Source organism: Lichenostomus cassidix, chromosome 12 (genome assembly GCF_008360975.1).
Source record: "Lichenostomus cassidix isolate B80296 chromosome 12, HeHo_3.0, whole genome shotgun sequence".
In the NCBI taxonomy this organism is placed as follows: domain Eukaryota; kingdom Metazoa; phylum Chordata; class Aves; order Passeriformes; family Meliphagidae; genus Lichenostomus; species Lichenostomus cassidix.
In genome coordinates, this window is record NC_139493.1 from 18,281,189 (window position 1) to 18,302,488 (window position 21,300).

A 21,300-nucleotide genomic window follows, 5' to 3' on the forward strand; every position below is an offset into this window, starting at 1 on the left:
TACAAGAATTTGAAGGTCACCTTAACCTTTGTGTATTCTCTGATCCTCTCTTCCCGTTTTCCTTCTCCTTGCCCAGAGGTTATCTCCCACACTATCTGTTTAAGGTGGCTATCTAGCTGTCAGCAATTGCTTGCTGTCCAATCCAAGCATCCCTATCACAGTGTATTATCAGCCCTGGCTGTTCCCTCAGGAATATTCCTTTTCCTAAGTGTCAAGTGATTCCAGCCCAGCACAAGCACAAGGCTGAACTGTGATGCTCATTCTTATGATGCTCTGATGATTTCCTGCTTTTAACTGGGTTAGCTCAGGTCACATCAGTGCCCTGTGTGGGTGCAATTTAAATTTTAGGAGAATGGACAGGAAAATGTAGGAAAAGTAAGGAATGGCAATATCTGTGTTTGTGTGTTCCCTTGGAAACTTCACTGGCAATGCATAGCAATCTTCTGTATCAGTAAGGAGGATAAATAATATCTGATCATATTGCTAAGTTTTAAATTTGGACAATATTTAAATACCTAAAGCACAAAATAGTTTACCAAAATTCATCAGTCTTAGTTTGATGCATTTTCTAGAATCATTGCCAGAAATTTTATTGTCAGGATTACAACAGAAACTGTCATTTATTCCCCTTAATATTTCAAAGACAGCAAAGAACTTGGAGATATTTCAGGCTCCAAAAAGGTACTTCTTCCTTTCCTTAAAGGCAATTAAAATAATAACTTACGTGTTGTCCCTAAATTGGTTGTAGTCCTCACACAAAAACTCTAGATGTGGTAGACACTTACAATTTGAGTAACTTTTCAACATGGAATAGTTTGAATTAGCAAAGTTTATTAATTCTGCAGAAACTGATGTGCAAGCTGGTCATGTCTGAAAGTTCCACCATGACAATTCTCACACAGTAAATGTATAATTACATCAATTACATTCTCCTTTTTTATTGAAAGTTTTTAAACTTCGCCAGATTTGAAACAGCAATAAACCAGGAGACAGAATCCACCTTTTCATTGCTGCCAATTTTCAATTCTTTTTAAAAAATACCACTGAAAGAGAGACACTCAGAATTTAATGGTTACCACTTCCATGTTTTTATCAATGGATGTAGTGCTCTGGAGCATCAAACTGTTTACTGTGGGTGTAGTTTAAATTCATGTTATTTTTTAATTGCTGTATGATCAGAATTAGCTTAAAATGATTGGATATGCCAATGAGTGTGTCAAAACTAAAATTAATAACTCATCACTGGGGATATCCAGAGCTCATTTGACAAAAGATTCTACTCCCAAGTTCATTTGCATCTTCATATTAAAAGATTATTCAGCTATTTTGAACTCTTACTTGATTTTCAACTCTCATCAGTAGGCACAATACAGGCTTTCTGAAGCACATGGACTTGGACATAATAATGAGGTTTTGTTGTACTTGGTGCTCCCACTAGAAAGAACAGAAATAAATTACCTACTAGAGCCAAAATATGCATTTTAAAAGTATCTTCTGCAGTCTTGTTACTCTGCAATTCCATGTATGTGCACATCTACATGTGCAGATTGTATTTAATGGTTTTGCTGCTGCCAAATTTCATTGCCTCTTGACAAATGGCTTCTCCTCCTGGCTTTTCTCAGTGCAGTGTGTTTGTTGTTTCAGTTTCACACTGAAATCCTTGCTGCAAGTGGGAAAATAATGCCCTACTCATTTAGCACTGTTCAGATTTCAAAACTGCTTCAATCAAATAGGAGTTTTCAGAGTTTCCAGAAGCAAATTCTGTGGGAAAGGAGCACTGACTAGGTATAGGAAGGCTTGGGTTATTTTTGAACCTGTTATAATTGGGTTATTTTGAACCTGTTCTGCAGGTTCTGAATAAAAAACCATGAGAATGAGCAACCCTATAAGGCATTAGAATCTGTAATCATAAAGAATCTTTAATGCAAAACAGCATTTCTCTAGTCCAACTGTTGGTGTATAATCCTTGTAATTTTAATTAATTAACAAAGTATGTTAACACACCTATTCATATCAGTGGGTATTTGTTCAGTGCAGCAATGAACTGCTCAGTCTTTAATCCTCTGAGGGAAAGATTCTTCAAATAAATTTGAGAAATCCTCACATAACCACTTCTTTAAACTCAGGAGCTTCTTTTGCATATTCTGGAACAGATTGTTTCCAGATCCTAATGAAAGTATTCTGGCATTACTTTTTCTAAGCTGCTTTCAAAATTGATTTATTCCAGTTGAGTTTTTTCACAGTCAGACTCATTCTTGCATTCTGAATTGTGGTTTGTGTCATGGTATTTGTTTTTTCTTTCCCAAAGACAAGTTGAGTGAGTTTAAATATATCCCAACTTTGTTATTTTTAAAGCAGTTAACAGCAAAAGGTTACATTTATCAGATAATCAACAGCATAAAGTTGATATTACTTGCAGTGTTTCCTAGAAGGGTAGAACATGAAAGGAGCAAAATAAAGGCATCAAAATGTGAATATACAATAAAAAAAAAAGTTCCTATTAAAGAGTAAGTTCCCTGTAATAGGAGGCACTGTAATTTAGGTAAAAGAAGTATCATTTTAACCTTTTGTTAAACATTACAAACTTCAAATTCTGGAATTACAGAATGTTTGTAAAACAAAAAGCAAAGAAACAAAGGAAAAGGCAAAACTCCTAGATATTTAAAAATAGTGTTCCTTCCCCCCCCTTACTTGGCCTTTCTGTAAACCATTCTAACATAGTGAGGATATTTGTTTTATAGGTTTAGGACAATTTAACTATTTGGGGAACCCTTGCTAGGTTCCTCACAGCTGTCTGGGGGGTTGCTGGTGAATTCCACCCGTTTGGGTTTCTCAGGAGCCAAACGCTCTCCGAAAGGACACTTGGGAGTAAACGCACTTTTCCTTTTGTTTTTAGCCCTTTGTTATTTATGACATGAACTCTTTAATGATGGGAGAAGACCAGATCAAGTGCAAGCACGTGTCCCCCCTGCAGGAGGAGAACAAGGAGGTGGCCATCCGCATCTTCCAGCGCTGCCAGTTCCGCTCGGTGGAGGCTGTGCAGGAGATCACGGAGTTCGCCAAGAACATCCCGGGCTTCGTCAGCCTCGACCTCAATGACCAAGTGACTCTCCTCAAGTACGGCGTGCATGAGATCATATATACCCTGCTGGCCTCGCTGATGAATAAAGATGGAGTTCTTATATCTGATGGACAAGGATTCATGACGAGGGAGTTCCTGAAGAGCCTGAGGAAACCTTTTTGTGACTTTATGGAGCCCAAGTTTGAGTTTGCTGTGAAGTTCAATGCACTGGAATTAGATGACAGTGACCTGGCAATATTTATAGCTGTCATTATCCTAAGTGGAGGTAAGTGCTCTCTTATTTCTATGGGATTTTGTAGGATAGAATTGACTCTTTAAATTCCTGTCCAAACAGCAAAATGCTCAGCACTACAAGATGGAAGTGAGTACATTTACACGAAGTTTTTTTAGTCATTTTCAACTGCCTTGATGTTGTTTTCCCTTTCTCCAGTTTCAGACAGAAACTGAAAATGGAAATGACCTGATATTAGTGATGGAGCTGGAAATGCCCGCTGAGTCATCAGCTCATTTGGTAGAAAACAAAATCAGGGCTATCTTTTGGAAAACAGGAAGGGTGGAATTTCATTGGCAAGAGCTAAAATTCTGCCTGAGATTTTTTTTAAACCTGCAATTAGATGGTGTGGCTCACTAATTGTACACAAGTGGCTTTGACTCCAGAGCAATCCCAAAGGCTAGGTGGTATTGGGCTTACAGGGTCCTTAGGGTGCTTTTCATTGTTCTTCCATTCATGCAAGGTTTTGTTTGCCTTTAAAAGCAGGGGGAAAATGCATTTCTCAGGAAAATGATGGTCTCCTCATGCCTGGGAAAAACAGGCACTGTGTGTCTGCTCAGGTTTCCTCAGCTGCTGTTTGTGCCATGTTTATACATCATGCCTTGAGCAAAGCATGAATCCTGAAAGCCCAGGTGTCAGACTGCACACATCCCAACACTCCCCTGAAAAAACACGGAATTTCAGCTTTTCTGCAGACAGTCAGTGTGTTCTCTCTGTTCCTGAGCTGCTGTCACTGTTCTGCTTTGGGAATTACTGATTCTACCAAGATTTAGTTCCCTTAGACACCTTTCCACTGATCCATCAGACATATTCCAGGCACACTGAAGGGCTGTGACTTTGGCCAGCACTCCCAAGTCAGTGATGTTGCACAAATAAAATCTTACCCTACTGATTTGTGTGTATTTTGGCCCAACGTGGAGCTGCGCATATCCATGGCAGGAATGTGCTGAATGCTCTGGATTCGGCTCCTCCGCAGTATTTTGTTATTAAATTACATTTCAGCAATCAAACACAGCCACATGCTATTGTTCTAAAAACAGCCCTGCTGCTGGGAGGGCATTGTTAGGTAGAGTTTCATTTAAAATCACCTCCAGTTCCTCCTGGCACTGTGCTTCATTCAGGAAAAAAGGGGATCACAGGATGGTTTATCCCACTAATTCCACTTCCAACAAGAACTGCTCCCAGGACACATTTCCTTGTGCAAACCTTGGGCACCTAAGGACTCTACATTAATTTGGGAAGGAAAACACCTTGCTGGTGTATTTTTGGTTGGTTTTGATGAGGGAGGAGAAATTGTACAAACCTATCAGGGCACTACACAAAACATGCCAATATTCTGCATTTTTTAGTATAATTAAATGTGACAGATGAGAAAAAGGCCTCTCAATATTCAGTCCTAACTGCAAAAACTTGCATTCTGCAAAGCCCTGTCTTCAGCAGTGTTTGGTTTCCACTAGAGGAGATAGGAATGATGTAACCAATCTCACATTTTAGATTGCAGGAGGACATTGATTCACATACAAGAATTAACTGTGTTGAACCAGATTTATCAGTATGTCTCTTTTTTTCCAGAATAATTTGTAAACAGAGGTCTGTAAAGAACTAATGGATTTGAATCAAGTAACTCTGTAGCAGCATTCTGAAGCAAATCTGTAGAGATATATAAATCCATATAAATATAAATCAGTCCTTTCTAGGAATATAATTTAATTTCTTGATAACAAAGATCTCCCTATCTTTATTCAGAACTGGTTTTTTTTCCAAAAAGCATGATAGTTACTTGTGAAAAAGTTAGTTTATGTTTTGAAAGCAATTAAGCTTTGTTGCCAATTAGAGAAAGCTTTTATCGTGGAATTTACAGCCAGATATGATATCTGTTGAACTGCATGCAGTCTGTGGGACTAAAATATCTTACATGATATCAAACTAGTCCTATTTGTCAGCTGTCTCAGCTGGTTCTGTAAGAGCTATGTCCTTGCAAAATGGTATTTCTGTAAGAACTGTTTGAATCCAGCAGGATGATTTCACTGAGAACAGCATTTCAAAACCAGAGTACCTCGAGGACTTCACTTGCTGCAGGAATCCTGCAATGCTTAAATCCCTTCACGAAATCCTGTGTGCAAATGTCTTTAACAGAAAAGCATGTGAAACCCAAAAAGATCCCAGCCAGGGGCTCTAATTGTGAGTGAATCTGTCATTACCTAGTGAAATGATGCTAATTCTGCTGGCTCCAGGGGGACTGGCTCTTGTGCAGCTCTACACAGAGGAGGAGAAGGCAAAGATGATTCCAGCTGGAACATTACATGTGAAAAACTTCTCTTTGGGAAGTGTTTGGAATTTGCCACAAATCCTATAAAACTGTTCAGCCTTTTGATAACCAAACAGCTGCTTTTGCATGTTATCTAAAAAAGGCAGAAAGCCCAAATCACAGCAGTAAGAAGCTGACAAATTAACTGTAATAGCAACAGATGGAAAGCACTCCCACTCCCACAGTTGGGGATTTTACTGTTGCTGAGCTGCTCAGTGCAGCCTCTCTCTGTGTCAGGGATTCCAAATGTTCCTCTGAACACATCCTGAAGAGCTGCTCTTACTGTTGGTGCCATAAAACAAGGGAAATGGAAAACGAAGTCTTGTGCTCCGAATTTAAAACTGGTGAGACAGAGACACTGTGTGTGAGCATAGGAAATCACCTTGTTTGTACAGCAGAAATGCTTTTTGACATCAACAACACCACCAAACTCTCACTGCAACATCCTTCTGGTTGTGGTAACTTTGGTTAAATGAGATTTGGAAAGCTTTTTTGAGGAGCTATTCTTCCTCCCTGTAGGATTCCTCTCAGGCACACCCTCAGTCAGTAGTGAGTGCTGTGCTGTCCATGTGAAAGAACTGAGGCATCTTTAAAAATATCACATACACCTGAGCTGAACATGAACTCTGTCACAAGAAGGTTTAAGGAGAGCAAGGTGGATGGCTCTGGCTGGGCAGGAAAGATAACACTCCAAGCCTTATTAGGAAAATTCACATTTATCAACAGAGCAAACTCACTCAAGCAGGTTATTGTCGAACAAAGAAAAAACTCAAAAGGGAATTTTGTAGCATATTTACGTGGATGGATTGGAAGTTTTGTGTATTATCTCCTTATAGTGGTTGGATACAGGAATGTTTGGATGCAGGAATATTTGGATACAGGAATGTTTGGATGCAGGAATGTTTGGATACAGGCATATTTGGATACAGGAATGTTTGGATGCAGGAATGTTTGGATACAGCAATATTTGGATGCAGGACTGTTTGTATGCAGGAATGTTTGGATACAACTGTGTTTGGGGCAGGGCACACCTGCACAGACCTACACTCTGACAGTCCACGTGCACTCAAACTGCTATTTAAGCACAGAGATGTTTCTAAAGTCACTTTTTCTGTTGTCTCTTGGGGGTTTTTTACCCTAAATTTTAAGCCACAAATCCCCACTCCTGGTTTAAACACTGTGTTCAGTGCTTTTGCTACATTCAGAGATCAGCAAAATTTGAAGTTTTATCACAGACTGCTACCAAGAAGTAGTTCCTATTTCACTTCCACACAAATCCCGCACTTTGTTAGAACAAAGAAATGCTTTGTAATCAGAGCAAGAACTGCAGATCATCGCTGTAGGCATTGAACCAAAATCCTGGTGACTCCAGTACATGTGACAGTCTCAGAAGACAAAGCTCAGACTGCTGAGTCACATCTGCCTCAGCAAAAGAAAAAAAAAGCACATTTGTTCACTCAGCCAGACCTCTGCCTGTTTTTTCACGCTGAGATTTTAGAATGTGCATTTAAATGCAAATTGCACTTTAGTCAAACATATTAAAATGTAAAGACATGCAGGTGTCAGTTCCATATGTGAGGAACAGGTTAAAAAGATGGTAATTATTGTTAGGAATATGAAAGAGACATCCAAATATGTAAGTAAATAAACAAACAAAGTGTTTTCAGTATAGAACATCAACTTACACAAAGTAGTACTGGTGGCACTCAGAACTTGGGAGTTATTGGCCTCTCCCAGACACTGTGAACATTTTCTCACTTAGAACAGTTTCCTGCACAGTTTTTAAACAAAGTGAAGCAGCTGTAGGACAATGAATGAAAGCATAAAGAACTTGTGAATGAAGAAACATCACAATAAAAAGGGAACTGTGGTGGTTTGCTGACATAATCCTCATGGTTAAAAGGCAGGTTGGAAACTGAAAAGAAAAGCTCAACTTCAACAACAATCTGGTGTGTCAGAGAGGATCAAAAGCAGTGTCCAAATCCCTGTGAGTTCTCTCTCACCTTAATCCTATCCCCTCTTTCCTCTGGCCCTCTGTCACCATTTTCATTGAATCATAAAGTCCTGCTACAACTCTTGGTTTTGTTTTCCACTTCCCTCCCTGGTTCCCTTTGCAGTTTTTGTTCTGCAGCTTTCCAGCAGCACTTTGGTCTGTCAGCCCTCCAAGGGCTTCCCCCACAGTGTCACCTCCACTTCCCCACTCCCATTCTGGGTTTTCCCATTCCCTACTGCAATGCTTCTCAAGTCATTCCCCTCATCCTTTTTCCTACAAGGCCCATCCCTCTGCAGCTCCATACTGTGCTAAACATACCTTTTGGTACAAAACCAAATTGGTCTGGAGCATATACATTTAAGAGCAGTTTAACAGCTTGAAATATACCATAATAGCTGGATGTTGAAGCTTTTGCCTCTTGTTTCCTTTTTTCCTGATTTAGATAAGTTTCTTGGAACAGAAACAGCATTTTCCTCTGTAAGGGTTTTTTACTGAGAAAGTATAGCAAACTGTCAACACCCAAAAAACACTGCTCATATCCTGAAGTTCTCATTCATGAAAAATCTCTCTTGCCTTCAATGGGAATTTTCCTTCCTCTTGAATTGGCCTATTTAAAAATAACATCTGATGCTCTCCTAGGCTTTTGTCAGAGTCATCTTTTCTGCCTCTGGTTCCACTGGGTCATTAGAACACCATCAGAGTGGGGTTTCCAGAGGGGTTCCAGGATTTGAGCCACTGCTGTCTCACTGAACTTCAACTGACCTCAGGCACCCCAATTCAGGGAGCTCCTGATAAATTCCAGACCCAGTGGATTTCCCTCCTGGACTCTAAAGCACAATATTGCGATTGGGATTCACTCCTGAAGAACTCACACCCCAAGCCTTCCCACCACAAAGGAGCAGGGGGCAAATGGAGATGAATCTCAGAGGAGCTCAAGGCCACGTCGTTGTGCTCTCTGATTTTTAATATCTCTGCACACTGAGTCATGCCCAGCTAGCTCAGAGTTCAGCTGCAACACACAGGGAAGATTTAAAGCTATCGCAACCCCGAATTGTTAACAGCTTGGAAGGGCTGAAATTGGGATATTTCAGAAAGATGCCAAGAAGGCAACTAAATTCTGCAGCACGTGCAATGCACTCAGGGAATTGAAAAAGAAATACCTAACACTTATCAAAAATTCTTTAATTAAGTTTTTAAGTTTTAAGAACTTGCTCAAATATTGCCAAAGGAAATTAGTAAAAAGGAACCTTCTGTTTGGAGACAATTTTCTGCTTGCAGAGGTTTACTCCCAGATTTTCTGAACCAGATTTTATGGGGTTATCAGTTGAATGGGATAAACAAGTCACGTCTTCAAGACAAGCACATTGACAAACAAGTATCCAGGTTCATATTCAAAATTACCATTATTCTTATCTCTGAAAAACTCTCCTCTAAACCTCACCTCTTGGAGAGCTGAGTATCCTTTCCTGATCAGTGACCTTCGTTTTCAAGGCTTGTGTATACTCATTTCTTTTCCTGCCAGCTCTGCCTTTTAGTTTACACTGCAATATTTTTTCCCCCATGAAGTAAAACCCAATGTATTTATAAAGAGCTTTGTTTTCTCTCAGCCTTTTTTCCAGCGTGCAGCACGAGTCAAGCTGAGTTAGTAGAACTGAATGCTCAGAAAGGTTACTGAGATCACAGGAAATAACAGCTTATTTTTTAAGTTTTTAATAGAGATCAACCTCCTGTCCTTGCTGAAATGGAATTATTGCCTTAGGGAAGTAATTTAAAGCTTGCAGTAGGCACTGCTTTTTATTGATCCATCTATGAAATTAATTTCATAGCTACACAGCAAATGTTATTTTAATTATTGACTGTTCCTTCATGGTGTAACTGGGATGCATTACCCAGAATTATGTATTTTAGCAGAAACAAATTCATGGTAGTCATTGTCTTATGTGAGGATTTAACAAAGTTAAGCAGCTTTCATTGCTTAGACATTCAACATTTCACTAAGTTTCAGTGCTGGAGAAACAAATAATTTATTACCTCAAGTTAGAAAACAAATGTTGCAAATTCTGCTAGTAACTGCAGTCACTTAAGGATGTATTTGGGGGCAGGCAGAAGAAGCAGAGCAGCTATTATGATGATGATAATAATGGTTAAAACAAAGATTTTGCTTCTTGCTGGAGAATAAGCTGTGCCAAAGCTGCTGCTGGGCTCTGGCAGTGCAAGGAGAGGCATTTTGTACTCAAGCCACATCCCAGAGTCTCCACTGCCATCAGTGCCTGAGCTCAGGAGAGATCAAAGCCATCCTGAAACTCCTAACAGCAGCTGGAGCCTGGGCATGGAGAACAGCTGAGCCTGTGGTTTTGAAATCTCTCAGGTTAGTATGGCTGCAGAAGTTGAGTTAATGCCTTTTTTTTTTAATTTTGATAGGTTTGCATCCACCGTAGCAGGAAACATTTTTAGTGGTAGCAACTCCATGCAAAGCCATCAGATTATATGTTGATTTTCCAGAAGTTACAGATTGTTTTTCCCCAACTCTATCAACTCTTTTTTCCCCCGCCACACTCCCAGTTCAGTGTGGAAAATGCACTGCAGTAAGTGTATAAACCTGTCGCTGCATCTTCACCACTTGAACCGTTTCCAAGACTAGTTCTAACACTCCTTTGAGGAAATCAAATTAAAATCTTACAAATTACCTGATTGTCAGGAAATGCTGTGTGTAAAGGCTGAATATTCACACTAGGAAATGTGCAAGAAATGAGAATATTCACATTATGAAATGTGCAAGAAATGAGAATATTCACATTATGAAATGTGCAAGAAATGAACGTGTGAATTCACTGTTTCCATGTGTTCACCCACTCCCCATTCTCCCCGCAGACCGCCCGGGGTTGCTAAATGTGAAGCCCATTGAGGACATCCAGGACAACCTGCTTCAGGCTCTGGAGCTGCAGCTGAAGCTGAACCACCCCGAGTCGTCCCAGCTGTTCGCCAAGCTGCTGCAGAAAATGACAGACCTCAGGCAGATCGTCACAGAGCACGTGCAGCTCCTGCAGATCATCAAGAAAACCGAGACGGACATGAGCCTCCATCCACTCCTACAGGAGATCTACAAGGACTTGTATTAATGGGCAGAGCAGTTCCAATCCCCTGACATAATGTATGTTCTTCAGATTGCACTATTTCTGTGAGGGAAAACTTTGCATACCTAAGGAATTACTGTGAAACAGCATTTAAAAAGAGAGAGCTTAGTATAGTAGATCTATTTTATGCATATTGTTTATAAAGACACATTTACAATTTACTTTTAATATTAAAAAAATATCTATATCATGAAATTGTTGGCAGTATTTTCAGAATTAATTTTTTAACTATGTTATTTCTTAAAATTGCTTGTCCAAATATGATTGATGCTTCACTCGAGTTGGTTAAGCATGCAGTAAAATTTTCAACTAAATAAAAACCTTTCTCCTTGAACATTTCTAGGGAAATGTTTGAAGTATTACGTTCGATTTCGTGCTCCCAAGGCAGCAGCAAAATAAAATTCAGTCACAGATTAGTGTAACTTCTCATGAGAGTTTAAAAGGCCGAAGGGAGAAGTGTCAGGTGTGACAATATTTGTGCCTTCCAGAATAAGATTTGACACTGACAGAGCTCTGCAAAGGGGGATTGGTGAAGGTAAACATTAGGCCCCTCAACCCAAAAATTAGACGCCATTTCAAGAGTTAATTAAGGAAGGAAAAGGCACTGCTCAGCACTCTTAGCAAACAGAGGCTTTTGGATTCCTTTGCTCATGCAAGTCCAAGGCAGGTGGGGCAGCAGCTGCTCCCCAATTCCCACCCCACAGCAGCCAGGGCTGAGCTGGAATAGGTTGGTACAAACCTCTGAGACCTTCCCAAATTATTAGATGAACTGTCACTGAACAGCATAGTCAAAATATGGAAAATTGAAACAGAGTGACAAATTAGCTCCTAAGCAAAAGGAGGGTTGGATTAACTCTTGAAAAGATAAAGCTGTGATGGAAACCCAGCACCCTTAGATTGACTTGAGCTCCCAGTGTTCATCCCAAGGGCGCTGGGAGATGATCCCTGCTGCTGAGGTTGTTGGTTTTCCTACACATGTTGCCCTATAATGTCACCTAAGACTTTCATAGAGAGCAGAGCACAGCAGAGCCAACCAGTTTAACAGGAGATAAATCCCTTCACGCTGTCATTTTGGGGTATTCTCAGTACTGAGGTGAGAGTCCCTTAGGTTCACATTTCCCCTGCCCACATTTGCTGTTTGTGAATGTGAGCCCTGACAAAGTCAAGCAGGGGAGACACAGCCTGGTGGAACAGAAGAGGGAGAGTTGGGAACAAAAGCTGAAATTGTACCTTACATATCCAAGTAGGAGAGGTCCCAATTGAATATCCTTGGGTTCCTCCCCATATCCATATTTTATTTATGTAGCAAAAAATGTGCCTTAAACTTAGTGAGACAAGTGGAGTGGAGATACCTAAGTGGACACAGAGGTGATGTAGGTGTGAGGAGGATCTTCAGGGAGTACAAATTGGCTTCACTCCTAATCTAGACCTTGAAACTCTAAGCCGGTGCAAATTACGCAATAAAGAAGCTGAGAGAGGTAAATATTAAAATGACTCCTCCAGCTCCTGCCTTCTGCACCTGGAGACATTTCCTACTGCTTATTTCAGGTAACCCCTGGGCCTCAGGTCAGTTGTGAGCATTTTCCCACCAGGAAGTTTGGGGAATTGGATCATTCAGCCTGCAGGTGGAATTGCACTGAGATGAAGTCACTGCGATGCTGAAGGGAACAGCTTTGATCCTAGCAAGCTTGCAGTGAGATCATTTCAGGTAGCCCAGAAATGATGGCCCTGGAGCAAACACAACATTGCAGTCAGAAATTGCACATTTCAGGCAGTTCAGCTGAGTGTGGCACTGGCAGGAATTACATGCACACTTTTATGGCTGCTCCAACTCGAAACATTCTCTCTCTGGTTTCAGTTGTTTCCCACCGTTCATTTGGAATGTTGCCATCCATCCCTTAGTGGGAGAATCAGGCAGAGCTCATCCCCTCCCAGGGATGATGGCTCAGAGATGAGCTGGCCCTGAGATGGACCCCAGCTCCAGCACTGAGCTCTGGAACAGCAACATCCAGCAAGAGCCATTCATCTCAGCCTGCATTTCTTAGACAACCCAATTTCCCACTGCCTTCCCTAAAAATGGAAGTGCAGAAGTAGTTCCCAGTAATGAGGAATTCCAGAGCATGTCCTTATGGAAGTAATACTCCAAATTATTTGAAAATAAATGGCAGAGGTGCTCTGACAGTGAAATTAAGTTCAGTATTTTGTTAAAGCACTGAGAAAATCAGTGTAACCCAGAAGTACATTAACCAAAGAGCTGAATTCCACTCCTGCAAGGGCAATATTTTTGAAACTGTCCCTTCAGCAGTGACAGTGTCTAAGCCACTCAGTCCAACAATCCCTATATTTTGAGGGTGGCACTCTAATTGTAGTCACAGCAGTCTAAGGATGGAAGAGAAGACAGTTTTGCAGGAATGAGGATAAAGGGACAAAATGCCCAAAAGCCTATGTGCTTCTTTCAACTGCATCAGCTGCTCTCATAAAATATATTGTTCTCCCTACACCCTAACTTCTCTCACCTATTGATAGTTATTGGTCATGTTTTCCTCAAGCCATGCAAAGTGTTAATTTTTGATGTGAGTTACTAATCACTGAGATGTTCTGATTCGAAGCGTTTACATCATGGTTAAGAAGTTTTGCCTAAAATACTTTTCTACAAGAATAGGTCTTAAGGGAAAAATGTTCATTTAATGGACAATTGCTATGTACTAATTTAGAACAAATGACTGTTATGAGGATATGAAAACATTTTCTCAAAAAATAGCATTTTCTCTTGTGAATTATATTCAGAATTTTGATCTAATTGTAAATACTTTCTGTTTCTATGGGACTTTATTTATTAAAAACAAAAACTTGCTAATGGGAGTTCAGCAGTAGGTTGTAATACTTTCAGACTCTCTGGAGTTTTGGGCAGAATGGGCTACACCATAAATGAACAATTTGAGGTTTGATCTTCAGCGCTACTAAAAATATTTAACAACTCCAAAATAGAAGCAGTCAGCTGGTACATGCTGCCTTTGAAGAGCTTCATTTTGCTGGTGTTGTGCTGTTCCTTAGTCAGCTGTGCACTACCTCATACCATCCTCAGGGATGCTGTGGGATCCTGGAGCATTCCCACAGGCTTTGAAACCAGGGAGCTGCTTCTCTGTCGTGTACTTCACACCCATCTGCTTTTTCAGGAGAAAAACTGGAGGTAAATCGTGTCCAGAGAAATTCGTTTGATGTCTTTGCACACGTCCAGCCTATTTCCCTCTGCATGTCAGGCTTCAGAACATTCCTTGTAGGAGCTCAAAGGTCCTTGTTTGACGGGAAAAATGACCTTCTCCAGACAATCACTGGTGACCATTTCTACAGCAAATATTAATTATAATAAATTATAATTATAATTATAATAAGGAAATATAATGTTTCTACAGCAAATATTGCTGGGAGAGCCTGGACTAAACACTAAGAGGAGAGAAAAAACATTTCCAGCATCCCCATTGACACTGCAAAGGCAGCCAAGACCATTATCCAAGACCATTCTCATCACAGTTCCCATAACAGCAAGAAAAACCCATTTATTCCCCTGGTGCAGGTAATTCCCCACCCTTCCTCACTTCCCAACAGAGCCTTTTCCCACCACAGCCAGCCCTCAGCACTCCAGAACACTGGGAAATGGAAAATGAACTTCCCAAGGACTGCTGGCCCAGCCTGTGCTCTGAGCCTCTTCCCTCAGCACACACACCAGGGGTTCAGGGCACTGTGGGTACAGAGAAGCCCTGGGGAATCAGGATTTAGGATCTGATTTGCAATTGTAAACTCTGTCTTGAAGTTGGATTTTAATGGAGTTTTTTGCCTTTTAAATGAGAGGTAATATCCCTTAAATGGATGTAACACCAACTTTGTAAACACAAGCAATACAAAGCTGCAGCTAGAGATTTAGAGGAGGAGGAAAACAAAAATGAGGGGGAAAAACCCAATTGCTTCCTAGACCAGCAGCTCAGTCACACACCTGCCAAACAGTCAGGTTTTCATTCAAGCACTGGAAAAAATTATATATCTCATCATAAATCCCAGTCCAAGTGGCTTGTCTGAAAACCAGTGGTTAAAGATCAGCTGCACTGAGGTGTATCCAACCCCATGGACACCAGCAATGTCCTTCCATTCTTCTCAGCACTACCTAGCCCTGGAAATGGTGATTGCAGGGAAAACAATGTCTGTATTTCCATTTTGATGTGCAGGGTATGGATGGGAAATTAGGGTGGTGGGGCAGCACATGGGTTGAAGTGAACACTCAGGAGGCAATGACTGACCAAGCAAAGGAAGAAAGGAGCAATTCATCCCACAGCTCTGGATGCAATATGACAGAGTTCTAAATGTGTGAGCACATGAACATACAGAACAGTCAGCTATGCTGTAGCACTCAGCCAGAGACCATGGCTAGCAACCTGTGGGTGCAGCTGCAGACAGCAAAACCTGGCTGCTCTTGGTTACCTTTCAGCCAAACACCCTGAGCACTGCCTTTTCAGGATCCATGGGCAGGATCTGACAGGATTTGACCTTCATTCCATGGCAGAGCCAAAAGCCTCACGGACTTGGTGTTTGCAAGAAGTTTTGGTGTAACAAACCCAGTAAAGAGCATCCATACATTGAAATGCTCCCAAAATCAGAATGATTTCTTCGTTTCCCAGTCCCTTTCACGACTCCTCTTCGTTGCTTGATGTAACAAATCCTAAAGTATTTCAAGTCTGTAGCTTGGCTGGATCATGCAGCAGGAGTTCTCTGGGCAAGTCTTGCTCTGGGCAAATATGAGTCAAGGCAGTAACTCTTACATTTTGGGGGTTAAATGCTTCAGGACTTTTTTTAAATGTGACATTAATTCGCTTCCATCGATTTTTGCAAATGGCTGAGATCAGATCCAAATTCTCAAATGGGACGAGTTTCTAATTAGGATTTTGCTAACTGAACATGGCTTTCAGCCCTGCTTCAGGAAAGGGTGAAGCCAAAAAAGAGCTTTAGCTGCAAGTGAAAATAGCCCTTCTATTGAGACACACACTGGTTAAGGGCTTTCTTTTTAATTATTAAGCTTCCTCATTGTGTTGGAAATGGGGAGCATTTTCATAACAGCATTGGCCAAGAGGAATATCCATTGCTCATTATGTTATATGCTGTTACCCAACGAGGTTTTTTTAGTTCAGTGGAGACAGCAAGGGAAAAGTGAACTCTCCAGAGGCAGGGGAGGGAAGGAGGAATACGCAGCACCATTGGTTCTCACACTGGGAAGAGCTGGCAGTGCAGGAGAAGATCTTGTCCTGCTTGCTGCAATGATGATTAAAGCATTCTGTTGTGTCAGCATATCCTGGGTTGTTAGTGCGAACTCTCAGCTGGCCATATCCTGCCAGATTTGCGAGCAAAGCCTGCCAAGCCATCTCAACAAAAATGTAGCTTTAAATATTATAAATGATGCTGCATTTTGCTGTGGAAATGTTTCCTGAAAAGGCTGTTCCAAAACATCCTTTATTGTTGGGGGAGGGGAGCAGAAGGGGCCTGGGAGAGGGAGGAGGGAGGAAAAAGAGCTACTTTTAATAGACCTTTTTTTTCCTCTTTTGAGGCCAGAGATTCATTTCACATCATTCTGTAAGACCAAATGGATATTTTTTTTCCCAGTGACTATAAAACATTACAGTAATAATTTTGTATGTACGTTTTGGCAACTGAGCTGGAGTGGGAGGAAGGACAGAGGGCATCTGATTTTCTGAAGGATTGCAGTGAGGGATTTTGCAATTGATCAGTTTGTAAAACCTTCTTGGTGAACATCTGCTTGCTGGCAAGGGAGATCTGTCCTCTTCCTGTTGTAAGAAATGAAAAATCACAGCAGAGCAGGGGAGGTGGCTCCTGTAGCAAGAACAAGCTTTGGGTTCCAGAGTTAAAAAATGGCTATGGATCTCCATTTGATCACAGGATCATACCAGGAGCTGATCAATGAGATCTCTCCAGATCAGCTGCTCTGGGTGAGCTTTGGTTGCTGCTTCTGTCACAGAGCACTGATCCTGGGCAGGACTCTCAACATTTGTGCAAAATCACAAATCCAAAGCTGTTCACGCTCAGAATTCCAGTTCAGGGTCCTTTTGGAAAGAATGCAGTCTCACAAAATTCCTTCCCAGTTCAGCCTCAAACCAGAATAAATGAGAGGAATGATCAGAGTCGTGCAGTCAGGAGCAGATTAGGATGTGTCCAACCCAAAGGAACGGTTTGCTGCAGTCTGTTGGAATTCAGATGATGTTAAACTTACTGTCTTTTAGCAAGTTTAATCAACGTTAATCAAACTTTAATCAAAATATGCAGGAGAACTTTAGCTGAATATCTCCACTCTTCTTTTATACTTCTTTTCTCTTTAGTTTTCACATTTTAATGTGAATTAATGTGGTTTATTCTAGACTGGGAGGAGAGCAAACACACCCCAGCTGTGCTCCTATGGGTGAGACAGAGTTGTGCAGCTTCTCCTGCATCTGAGCTCTGCATGCACAGCTGGAGTACAAATATTTGATATTTCTGTGCACTTTTGCAATACAATGTAAACAAGGATAATAAAGTCAGATTCAAGGATGATTAGACTTCCAAGGTGCTTTGCCTTTGCAAGGTCAATTTATGGAATAAAATTCCCTGAGACCTCCTATTAAGCTTGCACTGGCAGTTCTGTGGGAAAAGACAAAGAAAAGTTACTGTCAGAGACACGTTTGTTCCAAATATTAAAAATAAAATGTATTAAATGCTTAGTAAATTGATAGCCTTTTGTATTTTGCAGAAGTATTCTATTTTGTTTTTGAGAAAAAGTAAAATGTATGAAGGTGATGGAAATTTAACTGAGAATTCTTCACCTTCTTTTCTGGGTGGACTCTCCAGTAAGGAGTCATTGCAATTCCCATTGCAGTTCCAAGGGGCAGAGTCTGTCACAAGTGTCATTCAAACCTGGGAAAATGTCCTTGGAGGCAATGGCATCACACCAAAATGAAATTGCAGGGGATCAAGTCACGCTAAGAAATGGACTTTGAAAACATGACAGGGCTGCAAAGGTGGCTGGCAGGAGCTGTTTGGGTACTCTGGGTGCAAAGAGGACACTTTTGGCACCCAGCAGTAAAAATTCTGTCTCACAAAGAGGTTTTTTTCTGATGTAAGCTATTTTTGGCTCCCCAAAGACATAACTTTTAATTTGCTCTTTGTAGGAGATCATGAGGTATTCACCTGCCAGGTACAGCATGAGTGGTACAACAATCAATTGCCAGTAGGGGAAATTATACACCTGAACACAAATATCATCCCAGAAAGGGTTGGGCTGGAAAGGATCCTAAAGAACATCAAGTTCCAATTGCCCTGCCATGGGCAGGGATATATTGCAGGGAGGACCCAGTGGGCTGTAAAGCACCACTTATGAATTTTCTGTATCATCTCTCCTCTCTGTTTGCTCTGCACTTCCCTTTGCACACAATAAAGCTGTGCACCTTAACCAGCACTCAGCCTGGCACACAATTAACCCAGAGTTTCCCCAAAAACTGCCCAATGCAAGGAAACATCCTCAAACCTGGGATCAAGCCTGGAATGGAGAAGCTGCTCAAGTGTGGAGAAAAATCCCCTTTGTGTTCCAAGTGACACCACTCAGGTGCTCATGGTCTGGATTCTGTTCACTCTCAGTCAGACAAGATTCAGGTGAGAAGCCTTTGAAGCAGGACTTGTAGGATTTGCCTCTCTGGAATGATGTGCAGATGAATTTCATGGCTCCCAGGTCACCACACTGCCAGAGGGATGGGGTTAGGTGCCCAAAGTGAGCAGGATTCGATCCTAAATGACTCTGGGGATACCTGTCCCCAGTATGCAGAAAGGATATTTGAAGAACAGCAAATGCAAAGCATTTTGAAGATAAATCAGGCATTAAAAACAGTGGAAAGGGTTTGTCACGAGCATGGTGTGAATGCTGTGCCAGCACTGCCAACCTGGGCTGGGCTCGAGCCTCACTGAATTCCAGTGGCTGAGGAATTTCTTTCTGCACAGCCAGAGCCCTCAAACCTTCCCTGGCAGGAACATTTTCACTCAGCTTTGGGCATTATTCAGACAAGGAGAGAGGAGCTGTTGCTGTCCTGAGCTGCCTGCCTGGCTTGCCTGGTTCCAGTCACTCCCTGAAGCACCAGGAGCAGTGCCAGGGCGAGCCAGGGACAGCCTGTGGCTCCTGCTGCACCCCAGATTGTCCCATTGTCCCCAGTTCCTGTCCCAGCATCCTGCCTGTGCCCTGCTGCCTGTCCTGCTGGGAGTTAGGGCAGCTTGGTTTGCAGCCAAGGCTGAGGACACCAATTAAGGAGCATTTCCTTCCCCAGCCCATTGTGCCAGGCAGGGGAGCTGTGCAGCCCCAGCTGCTCCTGCCCTCCCCAGCCATCCTGAGGTCAGCAGCAGCCGGGAAAAGGAGCATCTTGGCAGCTCCAGGAGGAGCAAAGCTGCTCCCAGCAGCTCGGAGCAGGAGGGAGCTGAGAGCTCCCAGACACTGTCCCTGCTGAGAGTGAAAATGGGAGAACTCTTCTGAGAAAGCAAATCCAAATGCAACCCACAAAATGAGGCTTTAGTCTGCCCTGGGACAAAAATGAGAGAGTCCAACACTCCATGGCTGCACCCAGAAAAGCCCTTGTGAAGCTCAGTCAGACTCATCTTGAGCCCCAGGCTGGAATTCAGTGTCCCTCCCTCCTGCAGGTGTCATGGCCAGCACAGGCAGCTCCTCTGCCATGCTTGGTTCTGCTGCATCTCTTCCACTTTACAGGAACAAACAGCCACAGAAAATCACAGTGCTCATCCGAAGGGCAGGGCAGGGATTTGGAATCTTGTCCCTCACTCTGCAGGTTCAGCTCCCTGTCTCTCCTCGTCCCTTGGCTGGCATTGCCAGGGAAGGCCTGGCACCCAGCAGGGCTCAGCAAAAAGCATTCTGCACACTCAGATATCAACTGCAGAGCCTGACGCTCAGCCCTGGTTTGGAAATGCTTGTGCAATTCACAGTGAGCAGAGAAGGGACAGCAGTGTGTCCAGGAGACACAACAAACATTCTCCTTTACATCCCAAACGAGCCTTCCAGAAGGAGATGGAGCTCTTACCCAATCTGTTGTGGTGTTTGTTGCTTGTTATTTGTTTGTGTTTATTTTCTTTTTTAAAGACATTCCAAAGTGCCCTCCAGATTTTTGGAGAAATGTCTTGTGCACATTTTATTTTTTTTTCTTTTCAGTGAAATGACAACAGCAAAATGAATGAGTCCCATGCTACAGATCAGCCAATGTTTCTTAACAGGCCTTTAAAGCTTGTTGTTACACAAATACAATTCCTGCTGCCAAGAGCAAGCTAATGTATTCTTGGCATGCCTGGTGAGCCTTAAATCACAGGCAGTGGGTACATCCTGCCTGACAGCCAGAGGAGCAAAATCTCCCTTGGACAGGCGCAGGGTGAAGAACTTTCTGTCCCAAATCCAGCCTGTCCCACTCTGCTCAGGCACTGCAGACCTCCTGAGCTCAGGAGGCACTTTGCATGTCAGGACTGCAGGGCACAAGGATGTTGGCATTTGATTCTATCTGCTGGTTTTCTTAGAAACTGCCCCAGCTGCGTTTTAATGCTGAATTAAAATTACTCGTTTGAAAGCAGTAATTGCTCAGTGGATGGAGAGCCCAGCATGTTTTATTGGGCATTTCAGTGTGTCTGTCAAACGTGCCTTGCAAAGATAACATCTCAGCCTCCCCACTGCACCTTTCCCAGAGGAAACTCCTTGCTCTGCTTTCTCTTCTGAGCTGCCTGGGTTTGCAGCACTGGCCATGACATCCCTAAGGAGAAGGGGAACTCAGGAATGCTCTGCATTGCTCCAAATCTAGACATTTTTACAAAATTTTTACAAAGATCAGTGCCAACCTGACTCATTGCTGACAGGGAGGCTGAAGCAATGGGGTTGCAGTGCTCAGCCTCAGATCCTCCAACATCCTCAATCCCTCTCCTACAGCATCTTCTCCAGGATACCAGAAAATGGTCCTTTTTCCAAGGAAAAATTCATTATAAATCACCACCAGCAATGTTTTAATTTGCAAACAGGAAAGCTAACCTGGGACCATTTTTTAAAATTCCATTTCCCCAGCTGTGTGTTCTCTTTGAGGCGAACAACTCTTTGGGGTTTTTAGCTTTTTTTCTCTTTTTTTTTTCCCCTCCTGGTGGCTTTGAGTGTTACTTTCTCAGGTCCTGAGCCTGGATAACACATGAAGAACCACCACCCTAAATCTCCTCGGGTCAGTGTAGCTGGTTAATAACCAGTAAACCAAAATTAATCTGTCTATAAGCAATGAATGCCCCCAGTTCCTGGGCTGGGGCACACCACTGCAGCTGATTTTGTTGGGCAGCTTTTCCCCCCCGGCTCTAAAATCAAACATTTCCCTCCTGTTTGTGCAGAAAATATCCAGTGGTGCTCCAGTGTTAAAGCAGAAAACTGCAGCTTGCAGGAGGTGTTAAAGGAGATGAGAAATTCTG

General features: G+C 42.2%; 1 protein-coding gene across 2 annotated transcripts in view; it reads left to right on the top strand.

Moving 5' to 3' along the window:
* The window catches only part of PPARG (peroxisome proliferator activated receptor gamma), a 56,159-nt gene extending 42,509 nt beyond the window's left edge, over window positions 1-13,650 (top strand). For both annotated transcript variants that reach the window (XM_085073073.1, XM_085073072.1), the window contains exons 6-7: window positions 2,897-3,347; window positions 10,526-13,650. In XM_085073073.1, coding sequence (XP_084929199.1) covers window positions 2,897-3,347; window positions 10,526-10,773 — 699 coding nt within the window. In that variant the 3' untranslated portion in view covers window positions 10,774-13,650. The remainder of the gene's footprint in view (window positions 1-2,896; window positions 3,348-10,525) is intronic.
* The last annotated feature ends 7,650 nt before the right edge of the window (window positions 13,651-21,300 follow it).